General features: G+C 38.1%; 2 protein-coding genes and 1 pseudogene across 2 annotated transcripts; all 3 read right to left on the bottom strand.

The window, feature by feature from the left end:
- Nucleotides 1–1095: 1095 nt before the first annotated feature.
- On the bottom strand, nucleotides 1096–2127 carry LOC101118451 (trace amine-associated receptor 7a-like; annotated as a pseudogene).
- Nucleotides 2128–10343: 8216 nt separating this feature from the next.
- TAAR8 (trace amine associated receptor 8) lies at nucleotides 10344–11369 on the bottom strand. Its single transcript, XM_012182914.4, has one exon. The coding sequence runs from the start codon at nucleotides 11367–11369 to the stop codon at nucleotides 10344–10346; it is 1026 nt and encodes a 341-aa protein (XP_012038304.2).
- A 10582-nt stretch (nucleotides 11370–21951) lies between these two features.
- TAAR9 (trace amine associated receptor 9) lies at nucleotides 21952–22998 on the bottom strand. The gene has a single exon (XM_004011328.4). The coding sequence runs from the start codon at nucleotides 22996–22998 to the stop codon at nucleotides 21952–21954; it is 1047 nt and encodes a 348-aa protein (XP_004011377.3).
- Nucleotides 22999–25005: the final 2007 nt, after the last annotated feature.

Here is a 25005-nt window from a genome sequence, read left to right as displayed (position 1 = left end):
TTTAAATCTTGGTGTCTGATGACAACAAAGCTAAAGTTAGAATAGAATTAAGCAATTTATTTAAAATTTTTTTAATTTATTTAAAATATATATACAACATCCTCCAATCTTAGTACCAAGAACAAGTCTGCATGTCTAAAAAGCTGGCTAAGTTGTACCCAATGTGAGTTGCTTAACTTATTCAGTTTCAGATTTGTGGATTACACAAAATGCACTTATCGGCCTCTGTCTGCCATCCTTTACACTCTTCACTTCAGTTTTCTATTCTTCTGGGCACATTTTAAATTTGGGCTTTCGTTTGAATCCATGAAAACTCTTATAAGTAACTTTTGGAATAATGCAGAAGTGAGGAAATAGTAAGTTAATTTAAGATGAAGTATGATAATGAGTGACAATCTTAGAAACTGATGCATGCACTGAACATAAGTTAACTGGTAAAATTTCTAAACACAGCTGAAATGTTATGAGCAGACAATCAACAAGAAGAAGCTCATTCAACAAATGAAAGGTATTTATGGCACCAATTACCTTTCCCATAGTGAATAATTCAATTGATAGGGTAGTAAAGAACTCTGTCTCTAGATTGATTTTACCTGACTCTGATTATCATATCCTTGACTCAGAAATTTGAAAACCTGACAGTGCAGATTCAATATTTGCCCTTCCTAGACCAGGACCTCTGTATCTTCCAGAAGGAATAAAGAAAAGTCTTAACCAGGGATTGAACTACCATAAAGTAATAAAAGGGAGGATTTAGAATAACAAAAATATACTAGATCCTTGTCATGCATTCTTTTAAATGTTTTAAGGATGCTACAAAGGGGAGATTATTAACTAGAGAAACACAGTGAGGTTCAGAGAGAAGTAGCAGGCCCAGATCAGTGTTAAATGTTTCTGGCTCCAAGGTCATGCTGTTTCCATAACAACCAGGTTTTTATGTTATATTGATTAAAGAATGATGAAACTGAATTTAAGTGTTTGGTCATATCAGAAGCTTTTTGCATTAGAAGATCTTGCAGATATATGATTAAATTTTCTACCCAATGGTGTGTTCACTGTGAATCTATTTTCAATTCCTCCATCTTAAAAGTGAACTTACCCAGAAAATAAATTTACTGTCGAGGAATTCGCTCTCAAGACTTTGCCAGTGACAATGAGTTTGATGGCTTTTCGAAACCAAGGATAAAAGAAAGCATAAATCAAGGGGTTCATAGCTGAGTTATAATAAGCAATCCAAACCAGTATTTCATAAATATATGTGGGAGTGATGAAACCTAGGAAGGCGTCAGTGATGGCATCCAGGAAGTAAGGCAGCCAGGAGATGAGAAACGCCAGCACTGTGACGCCCAGGGGTCTTGCTGCCTTTCTCTCCCTCTTGGCCACTCTGTCTTGGTAGCTCTCTGAGCATCACCCAGTCTTGTTGTTCAGACTCTCAATTTTTCTAGCCTGCTGTTTAGCAATGAGGAAAATCTTGGAGTAAAGAACTATCATCACAAGGGTGGGGATGAAAAATAATAGAAAATTCACCAATACCCAACTTTGATTCATTGCAATTTGACAGCCTCCCACACAGGTGAGAGCACTTACTAGATCCTCCAGTCCAGCAGCATTTGCTCCTGTGCCAAGAAGAGAAAAAGAATAAATAATCAAAAAGAGCCAGGAGAAGGCAATACACATGCCAGAAACAGACACAGTGAACCTGGTTGGATAGACCAGGGGATCAGAGATCGCAATGTATCTGTCCAGAGAGATAAAGCACAAGCGGTAGATGGAAGCTAGACAGAATGACACGTCAAAACAGGAATGAAATTGACAGTAACTCTCCCCAAAATACCAGCAGCTCTCCACAGACCTCACTATGCTGAAGGGCATCACAGTCACTCCCACCATGAAGTCCGCACAAGCCAGGGAAGCGATCAAAAAATTGGTTGGAGAATGCAGCTGCTTGAAGTGGAGAATGGAAATCATTACCAAGAGATTTCCAAATACAGCCAGCACAGCTCCAAAACCAAACATTGTGTACAGGATGAGGCGGGGAGCTGGTGAGTAGGGGGTTTTCACACAGGATCTGTTCAGGTGCTCATAGCAGAGCTGCACAGCTGCAATGCTGGGTGAGCTTCTGTTCATGATGCTGCTATCAGTAGCTTGTAAACATTTGGAGAAGTTCTGTCCCTTTTCAGTCACACAAAATAGAGCAGTTTTCTATTTCCTGGTGGGAGAAAAAAGATCTCGTTGCACTGATTACCTTTGTTATAGTTAACAAACATTATCCCCATCACCTGTCATGCTGCTGCTGCTAAGTCACTTCAGTCGTCTCCAACTCTGTGCAGCCCCCTAGACGGCAGCCCACCAGGCTCCCCTGTCCCTGGGATTCTCCAGACAAGAACACTGGAGTGGGTTGCCATTTCCTTCCTCAATCCACAAAAGTGAAAAGTCAAAGCGAATTCTCTCAGTCGTGTCCGACCCTCAGCGACACCATGGACTGCAGCCTACCAGGCTTCTCCATCCATGGGATTTTCCAGGCAAGAGTGCTGGAGTGGGGTGCCATTGTCTTCTCCGATCACCTGTCATATATCCGTATCGATCTGTGAATGTATGAAATAATAATATATTCCATTCAAATGTCCATAAATCTTAGCTATTATTTTTCTTATAATTTAGAATGTAATTTAAAACAATATTCTAAATCAAATAAGAATTTAACAGAAAATAAATATTTCAAACATTCTTTGCCACAGAAGATTTCTTGTCTTACAATTTATCAACAATCGTTTATTACCTGATCTATATATGGGGAATATTCCTCTTTGCCAAAGGTAGTAAATGTGTGTGATTTTTTACTCATTGGTTACCTTTTACTACCCAACCACCCTCCCCAGACTGTCTAAAAAGTTAATGACAAAACCACCCAGGAAGCACAGCCAAATCCCATGTCCAAAATTATCCACAGTGGAGTCCCTATACTGCAAGGTGTGAAGAAGAAGAAACTTACACTTAATAATCCCTGATTAAAATATATTGTTTCATGCATGGGTACAAGAACAACTCAAGAAAAACAAAGGAACACACTCACTCAAAGACAAAGATGCAAACTAAACAAACAAGTCAAATACATATTAAAAGATGATACATATTGATTAGAGTGTATGCAAAGAATGAAAGTTTGCTTTAACAATTCAATAATTCACCATTTTAACAGATTAGAATTCTATGACTATCCAATGAAATGCAAAAATGCATTTGATAACTTTTATTCACTGCTAAAAGAAAAAATTCTTAGCTAACTAAAAATACAAGAGATCTTTTATATCTGAAGAGGTCTGTACTAAAAGGATCTATCACATATGATATACCCAGCAGTGAAATTTGAGAGAATTCTCTTTAATATGAGTCAAAAAGCAAAGATGCTTCAGTGGGAGAAGATTTATAGGGTATAAGCCATTGCAAGACATCCATGAATCCACTTGCATTCCATTCATTCATGTAGGCAACATTTATATATGTTTATTCATTTAAAATTTACTTGGATCAAGAGTCTTAAAGACAGGAGAGTACAAAAGAAACATCCTCTGCCCTTAAAGGGAGTCTTCATGTAATATGAGAGACTGACAGAAAATAGCAAGAATAATATGCTCCAAGCTAAAATTAACACATATGAAAGATGTAAAGTGATGAGAAAAAGAACAAAGCTGGAAGTATCATGTCCCTTGACTTCAAATGATACTACGAAGATGCTGCTGCTGCTAAGTCGCTTCAGTCGTGTCCGACTCTGTGTGACCCCATAGACGGCAGCCCACCAGGCTTCCCCCATCTCTGGGATTCTCCAGGCAAGAACACTGATTTGAGTGGGTTGCCATTTCCTTCTCCAATGCATGAAAGTGAAAAGTGAAAGTGAAGTCGCTCAGTCATGCCCGACTCTTAGCGACCGCATGGGCTGCAGCCCACCAGGCTCCTCCATCCATGGGATTTTCCAGGCAAGAGGACTGGAGTGGGTTGCTACGAGGCTAAAGTGACACAAAAACAGATACACAGATCGATGGCCTCTGAGTAGAGAGCCCCAAGATAAACTCACACTTACGGTCAGCTCATCTGTGGCAGAACAGGCAATCTATGACACAAATGGGGAAAGGACCGTCTCTTCAGTAAGTGGTGTTGTGAAAACTTTCACTTCTCAGAGAAATGGATTCTTCAGCTATGCTTGTACACATGGGACCATGGGACACTTGGGGATTTCTAGGACCTGTCGTGACTAAATGCTACTCTGAGTAGCTCAGGAATCTTTTACTGTCCCTGTGCTGTGGCAGAGTTGTGAGATGATCTGTCAGGCTACATCCGTAGACAGCCTAGGTGACCATTTCCGCCCTATGGTCTCCATTCTTATTGACTTCTGTCCAGAAAATGGGGAATGAGCGTCCCCTACTCTTGGATCTTCTCCCTTCAAACACACTTGACTCTATCAGATTTCTGTCACTGCTACAAGAAATCACCACAAACTTGGTAGCTTGAAATAACAGAAAGGCATTCCCTGATAGTTCTAGAGGCCAAAATTATAGAATCCCAAATCAAGGTGTTACCAGGACCGTGCTTCTTCTGGGGGGGTCTAGGAAAGAATCCACCCCAGCCTCCTTTAGTTTCTGCTGACTTCCAGCATTCTTTGGCTTGTGGCCTCGTCACTCTCATCTCTGCTCCTGTTATCACATCACCTTTTTCTCTCTGCGGGTAATCTCCTAGTGCCTCTTCCTTATATGGACATGCAGGGCGATGCCTTTAGTACTCACTCAAATAATCCAGGATAATTTTCCCAACTAAACGTTCTTAATCACATCTTCAAGAGCTTTCTTTTTTCAAATAATATTAGCATTGATGGGTTCTAGGGTTTAGGATGTGGATCTCCATATAGGGCTTCTATAACCAATTTTATGAGCTTATCATTTATTATTACTCTCAACTCAGACCATATTCAGAGAGATGGGATACCCTTCCCAATAGACCTTCACTATTCTCTTACTAATTTTTGTTCTCCAATTATCCTTCCTACTCTTATTCCTGGATGCAAGGAAGCTTTGCTATTGTCCAGAACTACCTCAAATCTATTGAACATCATTTCTTCCTGTCCCAACAGAGTCTGGCCTTGAAAGTCTGAAGTGTTAGGAAAATACTCCTACTTATTCCTCATTTCAACCAAAACAATCAAAATAGAATAGATGTTCTAAAGAGGTATTTCAAGTTTCTCTTATTTACAACTTGATTTTTTATTATATGGAAATTTTAAATTTTGAAACATGATGGTAAGAGAAAAATGGGAAGAAGACAATGAACATTGAAAATAATAGGGAGGTGGGCATGAAGGGTGAAAATACCAAAAAATGTATTCACCAGAAGACTGGGAAATGGAAAAGTAAAAAATCTTAGCAGTAAGGAAAGATGACCAATGTGCTTTTGAAAACACATTTCTAGGAGATGGTTGAAGACACTCACTTTAAACAATGTTTGTTTCATTGAATTTGAGGAACAGCTTTCCCCAAATTTGGAATTATACCCAACACTATATTCTATGCCATTAAAAATGGAAATTTTTTAACTAAATTTCCTCATTTTAATTTCTTATCCAGAAAACAAATTTATATTGATAAATTTTCAATCTTGACCAGTTATATTAAGTTTTAATTCTCCCCAAACCAAGGGTAAAGAAAGGAATTTAAAGCTGAATTTTTAAAATCCAATCCAATATGTTTATTGTAAATTAGAATGATTACTGTGTATATATTTAATATGATTGTTGATGTGTTTGCATTTAAATGGATTGTATTACTGTTTCTTCTAATCATCAAATTCTTTTCTTTGTTCTTTTAAGCCTTCTTGACTTATTTTAATTAATTTTTGTTATTATTCAATCATTCCCTGCTTTGAAATGATAAATATCACTTTTATCATTCTGTTGGCAGGTACCCAAGAGTTTCAATACATATTGTTGATTAATTAAATTTTATGAATTCCAAGGAGTGCAAAAAGTTGCCAGGAATCACAGCTAAATATTTAAACTTATTATCTCCCCCACCTCTTTTGATAACTGCTGTCATTTATTTTATTTAAATAATTTAATTTAAATTGAATTAAATCCCAAAAGATTTAATTTAAATCCCAAAAGACATTTATTTTAGTTTAGCATGTATTAAGTTTTCTCTTCTTTATACTTTGTGATATTCTTCATTATTTCCTACCTTTCAGTGTTTCCTCTGGGATCGGTTTTCTTCTCCATGGAGAACTTGCTTTAATTTCTTTGTGTGTGATGGTGTGCTGGCAATGAACACTCACTTTCTTCAACTAAAATATATTTTTATTTTATGTTGCCTTCAGCTTTGAAAGGTGTGTCTGATACTACCTCCAGAATTCAAAGTTGTCAGTCATTTTATATGACGTGAGCTGGAAGCAGACGTCTTTCTTATAGAATTTTTTTTTTTTGGCTGTGCCACTCCCCATCAAAGATTTCCCCCTATCAGGGATCAGACCCAGCGGAAACTCAGAACCTTAACCACTGGACTGCTAGTGAAGCCCTTGTGTAGGATTTTTAAAAAACATAACAGGAAAGTTTTCTTAGGGGACATATATGGTATAATTCAAAGTCACAGAGTGCTTTTCCAACTCAAGTAAATAAAACAATTGTGGGAAATGTATGTCTATAATCTCTATTTGTACGGCAGGTGAAGGCATTTGGTGTCCAGAACTTGCTTCTCAATAATATCAAGGCAAACTTAATTTTTTTTTTTTAGTCACATCATCTGCAAATGATGATACACTAATTTTTCATTTTTGAATTTCCATGTCTATTTATATAGCTTGTCTAATTGTATTAACTAGTACTTATAGCATTTATAAAATGTGATAACATTGGACCATTTTGCCTTTATCTGAACCTTAAAAAAAGTGCTCCTAAAACTTTACCTCTGAGTATGTGTTGAATTTCAGTGATTGATTTATTTTTACCATGTTAACATGGAAACAATGAGCAATCAAAACTTTGCATAGAACTTAGGGAAGATCCAGGAACTCCATTCAAATGCTCAGTATTAACATGGCCTGTGTCTTTGTTCTTTCTCTCTTGGGTATAATATAATAGACGATATAATAGATTCATCCCTACCTACTGATGAATTTTTCTGGAATCATGTTGCCAACTCTAAGTTAGTCATCTAAGACCAAGGAGGTTATAATGTGGTGTCAATACCATCAAAGCATTGTAAGTTTTTATTAGAAAGCCATGATAGGCATATCTGGGATAGTCACATTGAGAAAAGACTATCACGAAGCGTATGACAGAATCTGATCTCTTATTTTCTTTTGTTGTATTCCACATACTCACTTCATGATCAAGTGAATCTCATATTTAGAATTACATTGAGATTTTGGTGTCATTTGTAACAAAATATTTTGCTTACCCATGGGATAAACTTTAAAAAGTTTAATTTTCCTTTGGCCTTGTCATACATTATCTATAATTTAATTTAGTAACAGTGCAATTCTCTGTGACATTTATTGAATGGAACTATCGGTTCAGTTCAGTCGCTCAGTCGCGTCCAACTCTGTGACCCCATGAACCACAGCACGTCAGGCCTCCCTGTCCATTATCAACTCCCGGAGTTCACCCAAACCCATGTCCATCAAGTCGGTGATGCCATCCAACCATCTCATCCTCTGTCGTCCCCTTCTCCTCTGAACTATAATATGATCCAACTCTTTCACTTAATTTTTTCTATTGTCTTCTATACTCTAAAAATAAGGAACATTATGTCTTTTCTTAAAAATCTGCTACAGCTAACCTAATTTATTAAAGATAGGAAGTGATAGCATGAAAATGTATTTATTGTTACCAGGCCGCTCATCTATTCTTTGTAGATTGTCTTTCTCTTTTCCCAAGCCCAATCTTCCACTTAAGGAAATTAATCCCACAATCCAAAATACCTTTCACACTCGTCTGCCTATACAAGTTGAAACATGCTTGAAGACACCTCAAAAGTTCTTTCTACTAAAAAATAAGGCCTCTTTAACAATATTTTAAGTCCTCATTAATAATTTTTAACAAAGCCATGGGACCATATGTGGGTGAGAAGACAATGTTATAGGAAAGACCAATACCGAGTACCAGTCTGGTAATGGCAACTAGTTCTCTGCTTACAGGATTTAACATCAGTGGTACTCTTCTAAGCCTCAAAAATATAATTGAAAATGCATTGTCCATATTACCTACAAAAATTGTTTCCCTTGAGGAAAATACTAGACAAAGTACATTTTTTAAAAAATCTTTAGCCATCCTTGACACAGGTATTTGATTATAATTAATCTTCAGTATTTGTTTGATAACAATGAAAAGACTTGGTGAAAACCAATGAGAAAAATTACTTCAACTATTTTAACTGAAATGACAGCACGGAACAATCCAAAAGAAAAAGGCTTACTTACCAGTGCTTTATTACAGCTTAGTTTCATTATACAAAATATTCCAGAAATGTATTCCAAAAACTCTTATTGAATCAATAGTATAAAATATTCCAGAGATCAACATGTAAACTTACAGCTCACATTGTTTGTACTCTCATTAATATAAAAATTTTTGTAAAAAGCATAAAATTCTTGACCCTACAATATCCCAGAGAAGTAAATAGAGACTACATTTAGGTGAGAAAACTGCTGAGAGTAAATGGGGACGTGAATTACACTTTACCTTCAAGCGAGAAAAATTGGTGCAGAAATGATTACTGTCAGTGATAATTGCTTTCACGTGCAGATTTTACATTAGCTAATGATCATTATGCCAGTCTTTTTGTGGTACAATTTTTCCACAATTTTCTACTTCTGAGTAATGTCTGTAACTTATATCTGATTCCAAAGCAGAATTACTGCTTCCACAATACTGCGAGTGAACATTCCAAGATTCTGCCCAGCCATTAAGCAGGAGAGGCTTACCTGCTGCTCCAAAAGCTCCAGGAAGGTACAGAGGAGATAGAGGTACAGACCCTTGTGTGTGTGTGTTAAGTCCCTTCAGTTGTGTCCGACTCTTTGATACCCTATGAATTGTAGCCCGCCTGCGGGGCTCCACTGTCCATGGGATTTTCCAGCAAGAATCCTGAACTGAGTTGCCATGCCCTTCTCCAGGGGATCTTCCAAACCAAGGAACTGAACCTGCGTCTTACATCTCCTGCACTGGCAGATGGATTCTTTATCACTAGCGCCATCTAGGAAGCCTTATGTAATGTTATTGAGCCTGGACTGTCTGATATGGGCTGAATCAGGTCCCCTCACCCCTAATTCACATGTTGAAGTCCTAATTCCCAGTATTAAACAGTATAACTGTATTTGGGACAAGATCTTTGAAGAGGTAATTAAGTTAAAATGAGTTCTTAAGGATGAGCCCTAATCCAACATGACTGGTATTCATAGAAAAGGAGATTAGGACGCAGACTCTCATGTCGCAAGGACCATGAGAGAACACAGAGAGAAGTCAGCCATCTGCAATCCAAGGAGGGGGTCCTCAGAAGAAACAAACTGCTGACACATTGATCTTGGAATTCTACCGTCTAAAACTAGGAGAAGATAATTTCTGTTGATTAAACCACTCCATCTGTTGATACTTTGGCAGGACAACCCTAGTAGCATAATACAATGTTGCAAAAGACTGAGAAAAAAGAACCATTGAAAGCTATATGAAAGTTGAGCATGAATGAGAAAATTATGACAGATATGACAATGAAAAATGAGATTCAGGATTCAGTGAAATGGAAAGAGACAAGTGCATGTGGTAAGAACATGTGCAGAGTGTTGAGACAGGCGACACAGGTAAGACACTTTATCATTCATTATTTAGTGCAATAAATATCTTCACAATGTAAATACCTTTACATCTTATGATTAAAACACCTGCCTGCAAATTTGTTCCTGCTGCTGCTACTAAGTCACTTCCGTCGTGTCCGACTCTGTGCGACCCCATAGACGGCAGCCCACCAGGCTCCCCCGTCACTGGGATTCTCCAGGCAAGAACACTGGAGTGGGTTGCCATTTCCTTCTCCAATGCATGAAAGTGAAAAGTGAAGTGAAGTCGCTCAGTCGTGTCCGACCCTCAGCGATCCCATGGACTGCAGCCCACCAGGCTCCTCTGTCCATGGGCTTTTCCAGGTAAGAGTACTGGAGTGGGGTGCCATTGCCTTCTCCGACAAATTTGTTCCTGGCTAGCTTGAAAAAATATAAATATTTCCCCAATTTTGAAAGGCTTTATTCATTTCTTGTATCTAATTTCATCATAAATTCATAATTTTAAAAACAGCCCTAAATATTCAACTTAGTGCTCTCATTCATTCTGAAAATAAACTAATGGTTGATGAACTATCATTAAAAAGTCCCCCAGTCAAAATGACTTTCATGGCTTTCCTAAACCAAGGGTAAAATAAAGCATAAATCAAAGGGTTCATGGCTGAGTTATAATAGGCACCCCAACAGCAAATCTCATAAATATAGGCAGGGGTTATGAAACCCATAAAGGCATCAATTAATATATCAATTGTATATGGTAACCATGAAATCATAAATGCTATTACTGTGACCCCCAGTGTTTTAGCTGCTTTTCTCTCTCTCTTGGCCACTCTGGATTTGTAGCTCTCTGATTCTGCTTTGCTGCCTGTATTTTCAATTTTTAGAGCTTGTTGTTTAGCTACAATAAAAATCTTACCATAAAGAATTACCATAATGAGGGAAGGTATAAAAAATATCAGAACACTTATCAAAACCCATTCTTGATTTACAACAATTTGACAGCCGCCTATACAATTGAGAGCACTTACTAATTCCTCCATCCCATCATCACTGACACCTGTGTAGAACACAGCTCCGCTGTACACAATGGGCAGAATCCAGGAGATGCTGATGCATATCCCTGACACAGACCCCGTGAACTTGGTGGGATAGACCAGGGGGTCAGTAACAGCAATGTACCTGTCGATGGAGATGAAGCACAAGTGGAAGAGAGAAGAGTAACAAAATGCCACATCACAGGAACTGTGAAGGGCACAAAATCTGGCTCCAAAGTACCAGCAGCTCTCCACGGACCTGACCATGCTGAAGGGCATCACGGTCACTCCCACCAGAAAGTCCGCGCAGGCCAGAGAGGCGATCAAGAAATTGGCTGGCGAATGCAGCTGCTTGAAGTGAAGAACTGAAATCATCACCAAGAAGTTTCCAAAGATAGCCAATAAAGACACAAAGCCAAACACTGTGTACAGAATCACCCGAGATGCAGGTGAGTAGGAAGATTTAATACAAGATCTGTTCACACTCTCATAGCAGAACTGCACGGTATCAGGTTGGGAAAGATTGCTGGTCATGGTTCTGCAGTTGGATGCTTGCTTTTTTTTTCTGCCCTTTGGAAAAAATGGTTCAATTATGAAAATTAAATAAATAAAATAAAACTGTATACTTGAATAGTGCTTCTTAAAACTTCCTCATATTACATGTATTTTCCATTTTGTTATGTAAAGAAATTAAAAGAATTTTTAAAATTCTGAGATTTATTCCTTCTGTGTTTATATAATTATTTCTCTGTATCTGAATCTCATAGGCAGTTAACTTTAAGCAAATCTACTATGATTATTATGATTATTCAGAAATCACATTATCTGAATAATTGAAGAAATTTCATTTAAATACCTGGCCCTTCACACCTGTGAACTTCTTCCTTGCAAAGGATAATCACATGCCACAATAGCACATTTAAAAAGTCACCTCTTAAAGGACCTCAGCCTTCATGTTGTCTGAAAAGTTAACACCTAGGGTGCTTTAGAAAGCCAGCCAATAAACTTTGCCCATTATAAATTCCTCACAAGCAATCCCTGTAGTGTAAGGTGTGACTGATGAATTTTGTTGATTATAATTAAAAAGTTTTTCTGCAAAACATGTTTCTCTGTGCCCTTTTACTTTATCAAAACACGATTTTCACATCCAAGAAATCTATTTTAATTCAACTGTTCCAAAGTAGCCTCATTCTGTATTCGGAATGATGTTACCTATTCCCTATTTATAAGACTGGCTGCACAATTTGCAGGATCTGGGACAAAATAACAATCTGGAGATCTTTGTTCAAAAATATGAAAAATAGTGCCCTCACATTGACAAGTTTTTTCCCCTTCTCTGCAGTTTCTCTCGACTTGCCAAGATATTTGATTTTTGCTGTGGAATGCCTCTCTCCCTTGGACATGGAGATACTAGCAGGTCAAGTGCAGGTCCTCGTAGGTGCCTGGAGACCCTGTTCTGCAACTCAGTCGCCCACCCACTGCCAGGCTCCTCCTCCCCCAACCACTGAAACAATAGTCCAGGCGCTGTTTGGGGTGAGGAAGCTGAGCCAGGCATCTGCCCTTCTCCTGGGCCTGCTGCCTGAACCACAGACAGATAGACAACCCCTGGGACTGTGGCCTCCACATCAGGACCCACACAGTGCATGAAGCGGGGGTAGGTGAGGGGCTTGGCCCGCTGAGTCTCTACTGGAACGTGCTGTGGCCCTCCCAACCTGAGACGGGATGACACCTGCCATGCCGACAGTGAGGCTGCTGGCGTGCACACCTGACCACAGCCTTCCCGACGCCACGTCCAGTCCTCACACAGGGTGGAGAAGGAATGGCTGTGCTAGGAGGTCAGAGTAAGGAAGGAGACACTGGACTGGGCCCAAAGAGCCAGGGGCTGAGGAGCAGGTGGATGAAAACCCCTCCCAGGGAGAAAGGGATATAATGGGAGACAGTCATAGGTAATGTGATTCCAGATTCCAAGACCCCGCACATGCTCCACGGTCCCTTCCAAATTCACATACAATATACAATTCAAAGACAAAATTATTACAAATTCCAAAACTGCAGCCACACACCTCAAAGCCCGATAGCAGGGTTCAGTGCTGCTGGGCTAGTGGCAACCCATGGAAGGGCCCTGTCTGATTCGCTTCTGAAACTAAAATATCTCTTTGTAACAGCAACTAAATGAAGCAAAGAATGTCAAGCGGAGGCAGCTACCAAACTATCTGATGGGACAATTGGGAGCTGAGGGCCAGGCAGTTCTGATGGTAATATCCTTTCTGGAAACAGAATTTTGCCCTTTGGGTATCAACAGGAAATCAGAGAATTACAGAGGCACACTAAAGACTGTAAAGTGTTAATCACTCAGTCTTGTCCAACTTTTTGGGACCCCATGGACTATAGCCCATCAGGCTTCTCTGTCCTTGGAATTCTCCAGGCAAGAATACTGGAGTGGCTGTGGTACTGTATTAATGTACTTTTCAAGGTACAGTATTGTAAGATTAAAAATGTTTTCTTTATTTTTTGTGCTTGTATTTGTTTGCCTTTTATGTATTATTTCTGTGGAAAGTATTATAAACCTATTACATTACAGTACTATATAACCGATTGTGTTAGTTGGGTACCTAGGCTAACTTCATTAGACTTAAACAGATTGGACTTAACGAATATGCTCTTAGAACAGAACTTGTTTCTATGTAGGAGATTCATTGTAATTGTATCCCTCATCTAATATAAAAAGGAAAAATGATGTGTTTGTCTACAGAAAGAAAAAACAAGAATACTGGAGTGGGTAGCCATTCCCTTTTCTAGGGGATCTTTTTCTAGGGGATCTTCCTGACCCAGGAATTGAACCCCGGTCTCTTGCATTGCAGGCAGATTCTTTACCACCTGAGTGGTATCATTCTGAGTACCATTCTGAGCCACCCCATTAAAGTATTTCAAGTCTGAGGAAAAAAGTTACCTTTGATCCTTTAAAGCATATAGGAAGCAACCCTACAAAACAAACAAGTGATGAAGAATTTTTTCCTTTACATTATGTTTAATACTTAAAAATTAAAGCATAATCTATCATTAAGGATAAAAATAGTGAAAATAGCTTGATATAAAAATGAAACAGATATTAAACATGTGCACGAAAACAATTACTCAGCTAATTGTCAACCAAATTCTTCTGGGCTGTGCTACCTTTTCTTCACTCTCAATTCTCAAACCTAACTTGTTTTCAGCCCACTCTTATTCAGTAACCTTGTCTCCCTATTTTCTGACAATATAACATATATAATTTAAAGAGGATGCAAAGATTTGGGGTGCATAATGGAAGCAGGAATCAAGGATGATTCCCAGGTTTTTAGCTGCCAAAAGAAAGATACAGTATGTAGGACAAAAAGTACATTTGAGAGGAATGATGATGGATTAAGTTGGGATTGGGTGGAAGAACACAAAACTGAGGTTCTTCAGTGAGTAGGTTAGCCTGCATACTTTTAGCTCAGGAAAAAAATTGTGCCTGATATGATCGTGTGGGTTTCCTCAGCATACTGGTGTCTTTATGGGCATAGGAGTATATGTGATTGCCCGCTCTACACCTGCCATAAAGCTTAGGATATATCTGATATTCAGTAAGTATACAAAAAAGATCTTCATGACCCAGATAATCATGATGGTGTAGTCATTCACCTAGAGCCAGACATCCTGCAATGCAAAGTCAAGTGGGCCTTATAAAGCATCACGATGAACAAAGCTAGTGGGGGTGGTGGAATTCCAGTTGAGCTACTTCAAATCCTAAAAGATGATGCTGTTCAAGTGCTGTACTCAATATGCCAGCAAATTTGGAAAACTCAGCAGTGGCCACAGGACTGGAAAAGGTCAGTTTTCATTCCAGTCCCAAAGAAAAGCAATGCCGAAGAATGCTCAAACTATCACACAATTGCACTCATCTCACACACTAGTAAACTAATGCTTAAAATTCTCCAAGCCAGTTTTCAACAGTAAGTGAACTGAACTTCCTGATGTTCAAGCTGGTTTTAGAAAAGGCAGAGGAACCAGAGATCAAATTGCCAACATCTGTTAGAAATAATTGAAAAAACAAAGAGTTCCAGAAAAACATCTAATTCTTCTTTATTGACTACACCGAAGCCTTGGACTATGTGGATCAAAACAAATTGTGGAAAATTCTTCAAGAGATGGGAATACCAGATCACCTGACCTGCCTCATGAGAAACCTGTATGCAGGTCAAGAAACAACAGTTAGAACTGGACATGGAACAACAGACTGGTTCCAAATAGGAAAAGGAGTGTCAAGGCTGTATATTGTCACCCTGCTTATTTAACTTATATGCAGAGTACATCATGAGAAACACTGGGCTGGAAGAAGCACAAGCCAGAATCAAGATTGCTGGGAGAAATATCAATAACCTCAGATATGCAGATGACACTACTCTTATGCCAGAAAATGAGGAAGAACTAAAGAGCCTCTTGATAAAAATGAAAGAGAAGAGTGAAAAAGTTGGCTTAAAGCTCAACATTCAGAAAACGAAGATCATGTCATCTGGTCCCATCCCTTCATGGCAAATAGATGGGGAAACAGTGGGAAAAGTAGCACACTTTGTTTTGGGAGACTCCAAAATGACTGTAGATGGTGACTACAACCATGAAATTAAAAAACGTTTGTTCCTTGGAAGAAAAATTATGACCAACCTAGACAGCATATGAAAAAGCAGACATTACTTTTCCAACAAAGCTTTGTCTAGTCAAAGCTACGGTTTTTCCAGTAGTCATGTACAGATGTGGGAGTTGGACTATAAAGAAAGTTGAACGCCAAAGAATTGATGCTTCTGAACTGTGATGTTGGAGAAGACTCTTGAGAGTCCCTTGGACTGCAAGGAGATCCAACCAGTTCATCCTAAAGGAAATCAGTCCTGAATCTTCATTGGAAGGACTGATGCTGAAGTTTAAACTCCAATACTTTGGCCACCTGATGCAAAGAACTGACTCATTGGAAAAGACCCTGATGCTGGGAAGATTGAAGGCGGGAGGAGAAGGGGACGACAGAGGATGATGGTTGGATGGCATCACCGACTCTATTGACACGAGTTTGAGTAAACTCTGGGAGTTAGTGATGGACAGGGAGGCCTGGCCTGCTGCAGTCCAAGGGGTCACAAAGTATTGGACAGAACTGAGCCACATAAGTGAACTCAACTTACCTCTGCTATTGTAAATTCTTCCTCCGCTCCTTTGAGACGCAAATCTTTTTAATAGCCTCTTGTCTATTTTCCCACCCACAACTGTCCTTCTTAAGTACCTGACAACCATCCCTTTGAAATGTTAGCATCAGTTCCCCATTTGCCATTTCAGTTCACTTCAGTTCAGTCGCTCAGTCCTATCTGACTCTTTGCAACCCCATGGACTGCAGCACACCAGGCCTCCCTGTCCATCACCAACTCCGGGAGTTTGTTCAAACTCATGTCCATCGAGTCAGTGATGCCATTCAACCATCTCATCCTCTGTCGTCCCCTTCTCCTCTTGCCTTCAATCTTTCCCAGCATCAGGGTCTTTTCCAACGAGTCAGTTCTTCACATCAGGTGGCCAAAGTTTTGGCGCTCCAGCTTCAGCACCAGTCCTTCCAATAAACATTCATGACTGATTTCTTTTAGGATTTCTTTTAGGATTCTTTTAGGATTGATTTCTTGCAGTTCAAGTGACTCTCAAGAGTCTTTTCCAACATCACAGTTCATGTTGAGGTTTGACAGAAAACAGCAGAATTCTGTAAAGCAATTATCCTTCAATAAAAGATAAATTAATTTTTTAAAAAAGCATTAATTTTTTGACACTCAGCTTTCTTTATGGTCCAACTCTCACATCCATACATGACTACTGGAAAAACCATTTAATACTGGGAAAATCAATCCAGGGCCAGGTGGGCAACAATATTTAGCCAGCAGACTCAGGCTAGTATGTGGATAGAAACAAAAGCTGGACAGCAGGTTCATTATAAGACTTACTCAACATTGATTTTGCATGGGAATGGAGAAGGAACTCTTCTCAATAAGAGGACCTTTAATTTGGACTAATTGAGGGACACCAGGAAGTTTTTCCAACTGAATAAATCTTCCCTTCTTGAAATATCACTCCTAGCACTTTATCCTTTTTACAAAGTACTTGTCTCTGGATGCCCCCTAAAACTTCTCTGTGCCTTCAACCACTGCCAACTCAAAGGGGAAGCTGTGTGAGAATGGTATGTTTCACTGTTCATAGTTTCATTCAGTCAGTAGTTACTGTTTAGCAGCTCATAGGAAGGAGACAGGGTTCCTAGGAGATGGTAGAAGTAAAGACAGGGCAAATGGGAGACTCTAAAGTAGATTTTACCTGCCTCATAAATTTAACAAAGATGAGCCATAGCAGAAACCTTACCTATTCTTCTCTTTAAAACTGTCTATTCTGCTTAGCTCTGTATTGTCCTTAGAATTCGATGAAAGATCACCCTTTGCCATTAGATATAATTGAGTATATACCTTTAAACTGATGTGTCTGTGGACAGAATAAAATATAAATGTCAGTTGCTATGTAATACCTGGGAATATAGCCTACACTTTTTTATTTCTGAGAAATGCTATTGGTTTTTTGAAATTTATTATAAGACATTATGTTATTTCCCATCACTGCGTATGATAGCCAAGAAGTCTTTTTGGTTAAAATGCTTGATTGTATGACTTTAGCTAATCAATCTTATAAAGGCATGTTCTGAAAGTGTCTCAAATAAAACATCCTAATAAAATTATTTCCACTGATAAAATTTATAGAATTGAAACAAGCAATTCCAATGCAATAATAGTTTGTTTATTGGCTTTTTGAACTCCAAAACCTATAGATTTGTTTAAATCATCCTGATTTTTACACAAGACCTCAATGAGAACACCTATTATCATTTTTATTTTATAGGTAAGCAACTAAGATATACAAAAGGGTAATGATTTAACCAAGGTTGAAGTTAGAAAATGGTAGGGATGGGTTTCAAACCCAGAGAACCTGGCTTTAAAATCTCACTCTGGACTCTGTAGTGTATGTAGATTTTACAGATAAAAGAAGGCACATGTTTCCAAAAATAACTAGACATTCATAATCCAGATAATAAGTCTGAGGCATCACCCCATGAATTTCCATTTCCACTCTGTATTATGGAAGTTTATGTGTTCTAGCATTTTTCTCATTAAATATAAAATTTGGGGATTAGACAAACACTATCAATACCCAAATCTGGATTTTTCCTAACTACTGATTAGTAAAAATTTTCTACTTTAGAAAACCAAATTTAAAATGAGACAGATTTTTTTAATTTATTTTTTTATTGAAGTATAATTGCTTTACAGAATTTTGTTTTCTGACAAACCTCAACATGAATCAGCCATAGCTATACCCTTTTGAACCTCCCTCCCTTCTCCAGCCCCATACCACCCCTCTAGATTGATATAGAGCCCCTGTTTAAGTTTCCTGAGCCATACAGCAATTTCCCATTGGCTATCTATTTTGCATATGGTAATATAAGTTTCCATGTTACTCTTTCCATACATCTTACCCTCTCATCCCCTCTCCCCATATCCATAAGTTTATTCTCTATGTCTGTTTCAAAAGGATGTAGATTTTTAATGCAGAAAAGCAGTATACAATTATTTAATGGATGAAAATAAAGTCATTATTTGCTTAAAAATAGCCTTAGGTGCTTAGAAAGAGCAAGGAACTATACCAGGTATTGAAATAAGGTGAAAAAATAACAAGTAAAAAGTACACAGCTATTTAGTATTGTTAGTAAACATCAGATTACTTGATATACAAAGTATAATAAATCTGTCTAAAGCCTGAAAATATCTAAAAATTATTGCTAAGGTTCTGAGATAAACTTCGTTTAAAATATAGTAATCAAAATAAATTTCTTGCATGTCAAAGGACAGTTGTTTTTAAAACTCATTTTTGACTTTTTAATTACTATTACTAGTGTGTTTCTGCTTTTTTTCCAAGTGAGATGTAATACTGAAGAGTCATTCTTCAAGACTGATATTTAAATAGATTGGAATGTGTCAAAAATGAAGAGTGAAAACATAAATGAAGAGCATTAGAGCTAAAGAAAAATCAACAGCAGCTTCAAAGGTTGTAAACATGGGGATCTGTGAAATTCAGGTAAGCATCAATTACGTCAGTAACAAAAGAAGAAATGTTCCAGCAACGACCAATGAGTGACACTGACAGTTCTCCAAGAGAACCTGTCTATTAATGACGGCCTGTTTTGTCTTTGCAATGTGTTATTGATGGATTATTCACAGCCTTGATGCCAGTTGATATATTTGCTCTAATTCCAACCAACACTGAGGCAAATGACAGCAATTGTTCTATAACTTTCTTTCTTTTTTAAATGTATTTATTTTAATTGGAGGCTAATTACAATGTTGTAATGGTTTTTTGTTCTATAACTTTCTATTTCTGAACACCCCATTTCAATATTTTTTAATATCAGTTCAGTTCAGTTCAGTCACTCAGTCGTGTCCCACTCTTTGAGACCCCATGAATTGCAGCATGCCAGGCCTCCCTGTCCATCACCAACTCCCAGAGTTCACCCAAACTCATGTCCATCGAGTTGGTGATGCCATCCAGCCATCTTATCCTCTGTTGTCCCCTTTTCAATATACAATTTTTTAAAAAGTAGCCCTGTATCAACCGATTAAGAAAAATACATGTTGGACAAAAACAATGAATTAAATAATGCTTTTACATAAATAATTAATAAAAATAAACATCCCAACCCAGGGATCAAACCCAAGTCTCCTGCATTGCAGACGCATTGTGGGCCACAGTGCAGGAGGAGAGATAGGGCACTATAAATATATATATGTATAAGTATAATATAAGTACGCAATATAAATATAAATAAACATGCATTTTAATACTAGTACGTATATGTGAGACACATAGTATTTATGAAATTTACAACCTGAGGCCTAAGTGGATTAATTACATCTTTGCAATAACTGTCTACTTCCATCTTCAGGGTGTCTTGTTCCAAATACATGCAAGGCTCTGCAGCAATTTTGTATGCAGCTAGCCAAGAAGTTAATCTATTACTTGTATAAATAAATTAGATGTAGAAGAAAGGAGTGGTGCTGAGGTCATCACTGAGATAGTTCGGGGGTAAATAACCAAGTGTTGTGTTCTTTTCAATCAAAAGACTTTTATGAAGAACTTCTAGGAGAGTAGAAAAATAAACAATAAAGAGTGCATTTGAAGTGTATTCTTCATTCATAAATGTGAATAAGAGCTTAGAAACATCACTGGACACTATTTATTTTTGCAATCCGTTCATCCAATGATCACACCCTACAAAGTGCAAGTGAACACAACAGTATATTTATATATATTTTTTTAAGTCCCCCAGATCGTTTTCCTCATTATATACGAGTGTCACTGTCAGTTTACACTGGCAATTAACACACATTTCTATGAGGACAACATTATTGATTCACTATTGAAGGGACACAGCTGTGAGCTCTTCTCCAGAGAGAGTGTGAGGGACCTTAATTATGATCATTTGAAAGGTGACCAGTAGACCTGTTTGGTGACATCATGTCTGAACCAGATAGGTGTTCTGCATGAAGACTCCGTATTCTCTTCATCCTCCTTTATCTTTATTTTTTTTCTCTGAAATACTGTCAGCTCTATTTGAAAGGTATTAATTCATAAATGTGATCTAGCTTAACCTTGTATAAAGTATTTCACAAAGCTTTTTTTTAATAAAACATATAACATACAAAGTTTATGTAACTCTGTTTAGCTATCTCTTCTTTTCATCTCATTAAACAAGTTTGTTATAGAATAGTCTGGGAAAATGAGTTACCTAAATAAAGATTTAAGGCTGTGATTCAAAGATTCAAGAAGGCAAATCACCTTATTCTTGGTTTTTTCAAATTTTTCTCCATCTTAAACACTTGACATACATGTTTAATTAAAATGAATTAAAATTCATGTGAATAAGAAATGTTATCAGATGAGAAAACTAACGATCTTCCTAGAGTCTATAATACCAACTTGGGTACTTGCTATTTTGAAATAAACCATGTTTATATTTGGGTAATTCAGCTGTTATTATAATTCAGGTAATGTATACCTCCAAATACAGTGTCTAATACAAACAATGAACTCAAAAGTAGAACAAAATGTTCATTTGAATTAGCATTTGGTGGCTCAAACAGTCAAGAATCTGCCTGCAATGTGGGAGACCTGGGTTCAATCCCCAGGTTGGGAAGATCCCCTGGAGAAAGGCATGGCAACCCACTCCAATGTTCTTGCCCGGAGAATCCCCACAGACAGAGGAGCCTGGCGAGCCATAGGGTAGCAAAGAGTCAGACATGACTGAGTAACTAAGCACATCACAGCTTATCCAGATTGTTAAAAAAGCAGTCCATCTCTTTGTCTACATGCTCATTTGACTGTAATAAATTATGTTCTCCAACAGTAAAATGTTCTGTAATCATGTAATTACTGTACATGTTTTCTGTGAACCCAGTGTCCATAAAATGAAGAGAAAGTATGACTAGGATTTAGAAAACACAGAAATTCAATCTTTAATTCACTAGAAAATTTCCATTGCACCTTTTGCTTTTCCCCTTTTTCTAAAGTCCTTTTTAGATTGACACATTTCAAGAGTTTGTAATCTTACATTAACTTTTAAATAAAATATACTTTAAAGAAGATTTTTTTTGTTCCCCCAAATCTAATTTCAAGTTAGGTAGGATTTTTTTAGCCTCTATATATTTTGGACAACTTAACATTGGTAACAAGTATAAAAGAATCGACAAAATTCAAATTATTTGAAGAAACAATGAGACATTTCAGAGGAAAAGGTAGAGAATCAGAAAAGCATAAAAGAATATGAAATGAGAGGCAACATTACTCATTTATCATTAAATTCTAAAATAAATGCCAAAATTCAACACATGAACACAGCAAAATTTTGGAACAACTAACTTTTAAACATTAATGTCCTCCTGGTTGGCAAATGATTACACTTGCCTCTCTAGATCCAAGTACTTAATTTTGCCCTTGACCTTACTTCCATGTTAGTTTTTAAGTTCCTGAAGTAATCTTGTTAATCTATGTCTGCTTCCTCAGAACATAAATTAATTGTAGATGAATCAACTCTTAAGACTTGGCCACTTATGATAAGCTTTATTGCCTTCCGAAACCATGGATAAAAGAAAGCATAAATCAAGGGATTCATAGCCGAATTATAATAAACACACCACACTAAAATCTCATAAACATAAGGAGGAGTTATAAAATTCATATAAGCATCGATCACAGCATCAATAACGTATGGAAGCCAAGAGACCAGAAAAGCTGCCACGGCAATACCCAGTGTTTTCGCAGCTTTTCTCTCTCTCTTTGCTACTCTTTCCTTGTAACTCTCTGAGGAGCACTGAGCTTGGCTGGCTGTACTTTCTATCTTCCTGGCCTGATATTTAGCCACCAAAAATATCTTACCGTATATAAACACCATGACAACAGTGGGTATAAAGAATAGGAGAAAACAGAGTAGAACCCAATTTTGATTCAGCGGAGCCTGGCAGCCTCCTACACAGGTGAGAGCAACTACTAGGTCCTCAATCCCTTCCTCATTGGCCCCCGTGTAAAAGATAGAAAAACTGTATGTGACAGAAAAGAACCAAGAGAGAACAATGCATATTCCTGAAACAGAGACCGTAAACTTGGTAGGATAGGTCAGAGGGTCAGTAACAGCAATGTATCTATTGATCGAGATACAGCATAAATGAAATAAAGAAGCAAAACAGAAGGAAGTATCAAAACAAGTATGAAATTTACAGTAGCTCTCCCCAAAGTACCAGCAGCTCTCCACCGACCTCACTGTGCTGAAGGGCATCACAGTCACTCCCACCAAGAAGTCCGCACAGGCCAGAGATGCGATCAGAAAGTTAGTGGGAGTGTGCAGCTGTTTGAAGTGAAGAATAGCAATAATGACCAGTAAGTTTCCAAACATGGCCAGCACAGCCCCCAAACCGAGGACTGCATATAGAATTGCCCGAGGACCTGCTGAGTAAGGAGTCTTAATACAGGACCCATTCACGTTCTGGTAGCAGAGTTCCACAGCTTCAGCTTGGGAGAAATTGTTCACCATTGCCTTCTTTGAAAGAGTTTAGGGTTCTCCAATTCCCTATTTCAGCAATGGAAAACAAGAAGGACATGGCAATTTTAAAAGCTTCTGGAAGAAGGAAAATTTTCTGGTTAAAATAAATGAAAGTTAGTAACTTTTCTCCTATTTGGGGGAGAATAGGAAGTCTAACCTCTTGGTCTTTTCAAAAACTATTCCCAAGTTTTTAATATAATTAGATTGGGAATTTGTTGCAGAGTCATTAAAATACAGTCAGCATTCTTAGTCCAGTGATACATTTTATATAATGTAATTAGTTAATGGTTAGAAAGTCCCTTTTTTTGTGCGTTACTTTACCTTTTGAAATCTTGCCTGTAACCTCCTGAGCTGAGAACTGATTAGGCTAACAAGAGCTGAATTTTATCTAATAAGTCATCTCCCCTGAGTAGTCCACCAGTAATGATAAACTGTACTTCATTTTTTCAAGAAGGAAGAAGTAAATTACGTCTCCTTCAAATTACAGCCTCAAAAATCCCTATAGTATAGAGTGTAAAGACTAAGGAAATATTTACTCATAACTTGCTAAACTTATTTGGAGAGTGTATTTCCTCCACTGGTTATATTTTCAGAGTTTGCAGGGTTTTTTATTTTGTTTTTGTTTGTTTGTTTGTTTTTTTAATTCCTCCATGGTTTGGACTGCTTGAGATGATTTGGAGAACTATTCTTCCCAAATTGATACTAATATATAAGCAGTATATAAGTATTTTATGGCTAACAATCAGTTTTCAGTTCAGTTCAGTTCAGTCGCTCAGTCGTGTCCGACTCTTTGCGATCCCATGAACTGCAGTACGACAGGCCTCCCTGTCCATCACCAACTCCCAGAGTTCACTCAAACTCACATTCATCGAGTCAATGATGCCATCCAGCCATCTTGTCTTCTGTCGTCCCCTTCTCCTCCTGCCCTCAATCTTTCCCAGCATCAGTGTCTTTTCCAATGAGTCAGCTCTTCGCATCAGGTGGCCAAAGTATTGGAGTTTCAGCTTCAGCATCAATCCTTCCAATGAACACCCAGGAGTGATCTCCTTTAGGATGGACTGGGTGGATCTCCTTGCAGTCCAAGGCACTCTCAAGAGTCTTCTCCAACACCACAGTTCAAAAGCATCAATTCTACACTCAGCTTTCTTTATAGTCCAACTCTCAAACCATACATGACCACTGGGAAAACCATAGCCTTGACTAGACGGACCTTTGTTGACAAAGTAATGGTTCTGATTTTTAATATGCTGTCTAAGTTGCTCATAACTTTCCTTCCAAGGAGTAAGTGTCTTTTAATTTCATGGCTGCAATCACCATCTGCACTGATTTTGGAGCACAAAAAAATAAAGTCAGCCACTATTTCCACTGTTTCCCCATCTATTTCCCATGAAGTGATGGGACCAGATGCCATGATCTTCGTTTTCTGAATGTTAAGCTTAAGCCAACTTTATCACTCTCCTCTTTCACTTTCATCAAGAGGCTCTTTAGTTCTTCTTCACTTTCTGCCATAACGGTAGTGTCATCTGCATATCTGAGGTTATTGATATTTCTCCCGGCAATCTTGATTCCAGCTTGTGCTTCCTCTAGCCCAGCGTTTCTCATGATGTACTCTGCAGAGAAGTTAAATAAGCAAGGTGACAATATACAGCCTTGATGTACTCCTTTCCTGATTTGGAACCAGTCTGTTGTTCCATGTCCAGTTCTAACTGTTGCTTCCTGACCTGCATATAGGTTTCTCAAGAGGCAGGTCAGGTGTTCTGGTATGCCCATCTCTTTCAGTCTAAAATCAGTAAGATTGACTAAAATACACAATAACTCACCTAGCCCTTCACCTTTCATCCTTAAAACAGAGGCCTATGTAACTCCTGGAATGGTCTGGGCTAGGGTGGGGAGGTGGTTAGATTAGCTACCTCTCTGGTGGGAATGGATTCATTCAAAGGCATCCAAAAGTCAAGGAGATACAAAGTTTGTTTCTCCCAGTGTTTGTTTTTATTTGAT

This window comes from Ovis aries, chromosome 8 (genome assembly GCF_016772045.2).
Source record: "Ovis aries strain OAR_USU_Benz2616 breed Rambouillet chromosome 8, ARS-UI_Ramb_v3.0, whole genome shotgun sequence".
Classification (NCBI taxonomy): domain Eukaryota; kingdom Metazoa; phylum Chordata; class Mammalia; order Artiodactyla; family Bovidae; genus Ovis; species Ovis aries.
Note: the sequence above shows the minus strand (reverse complement) of the source record. Positions and strands in the feature narration are given on the sequence as shown.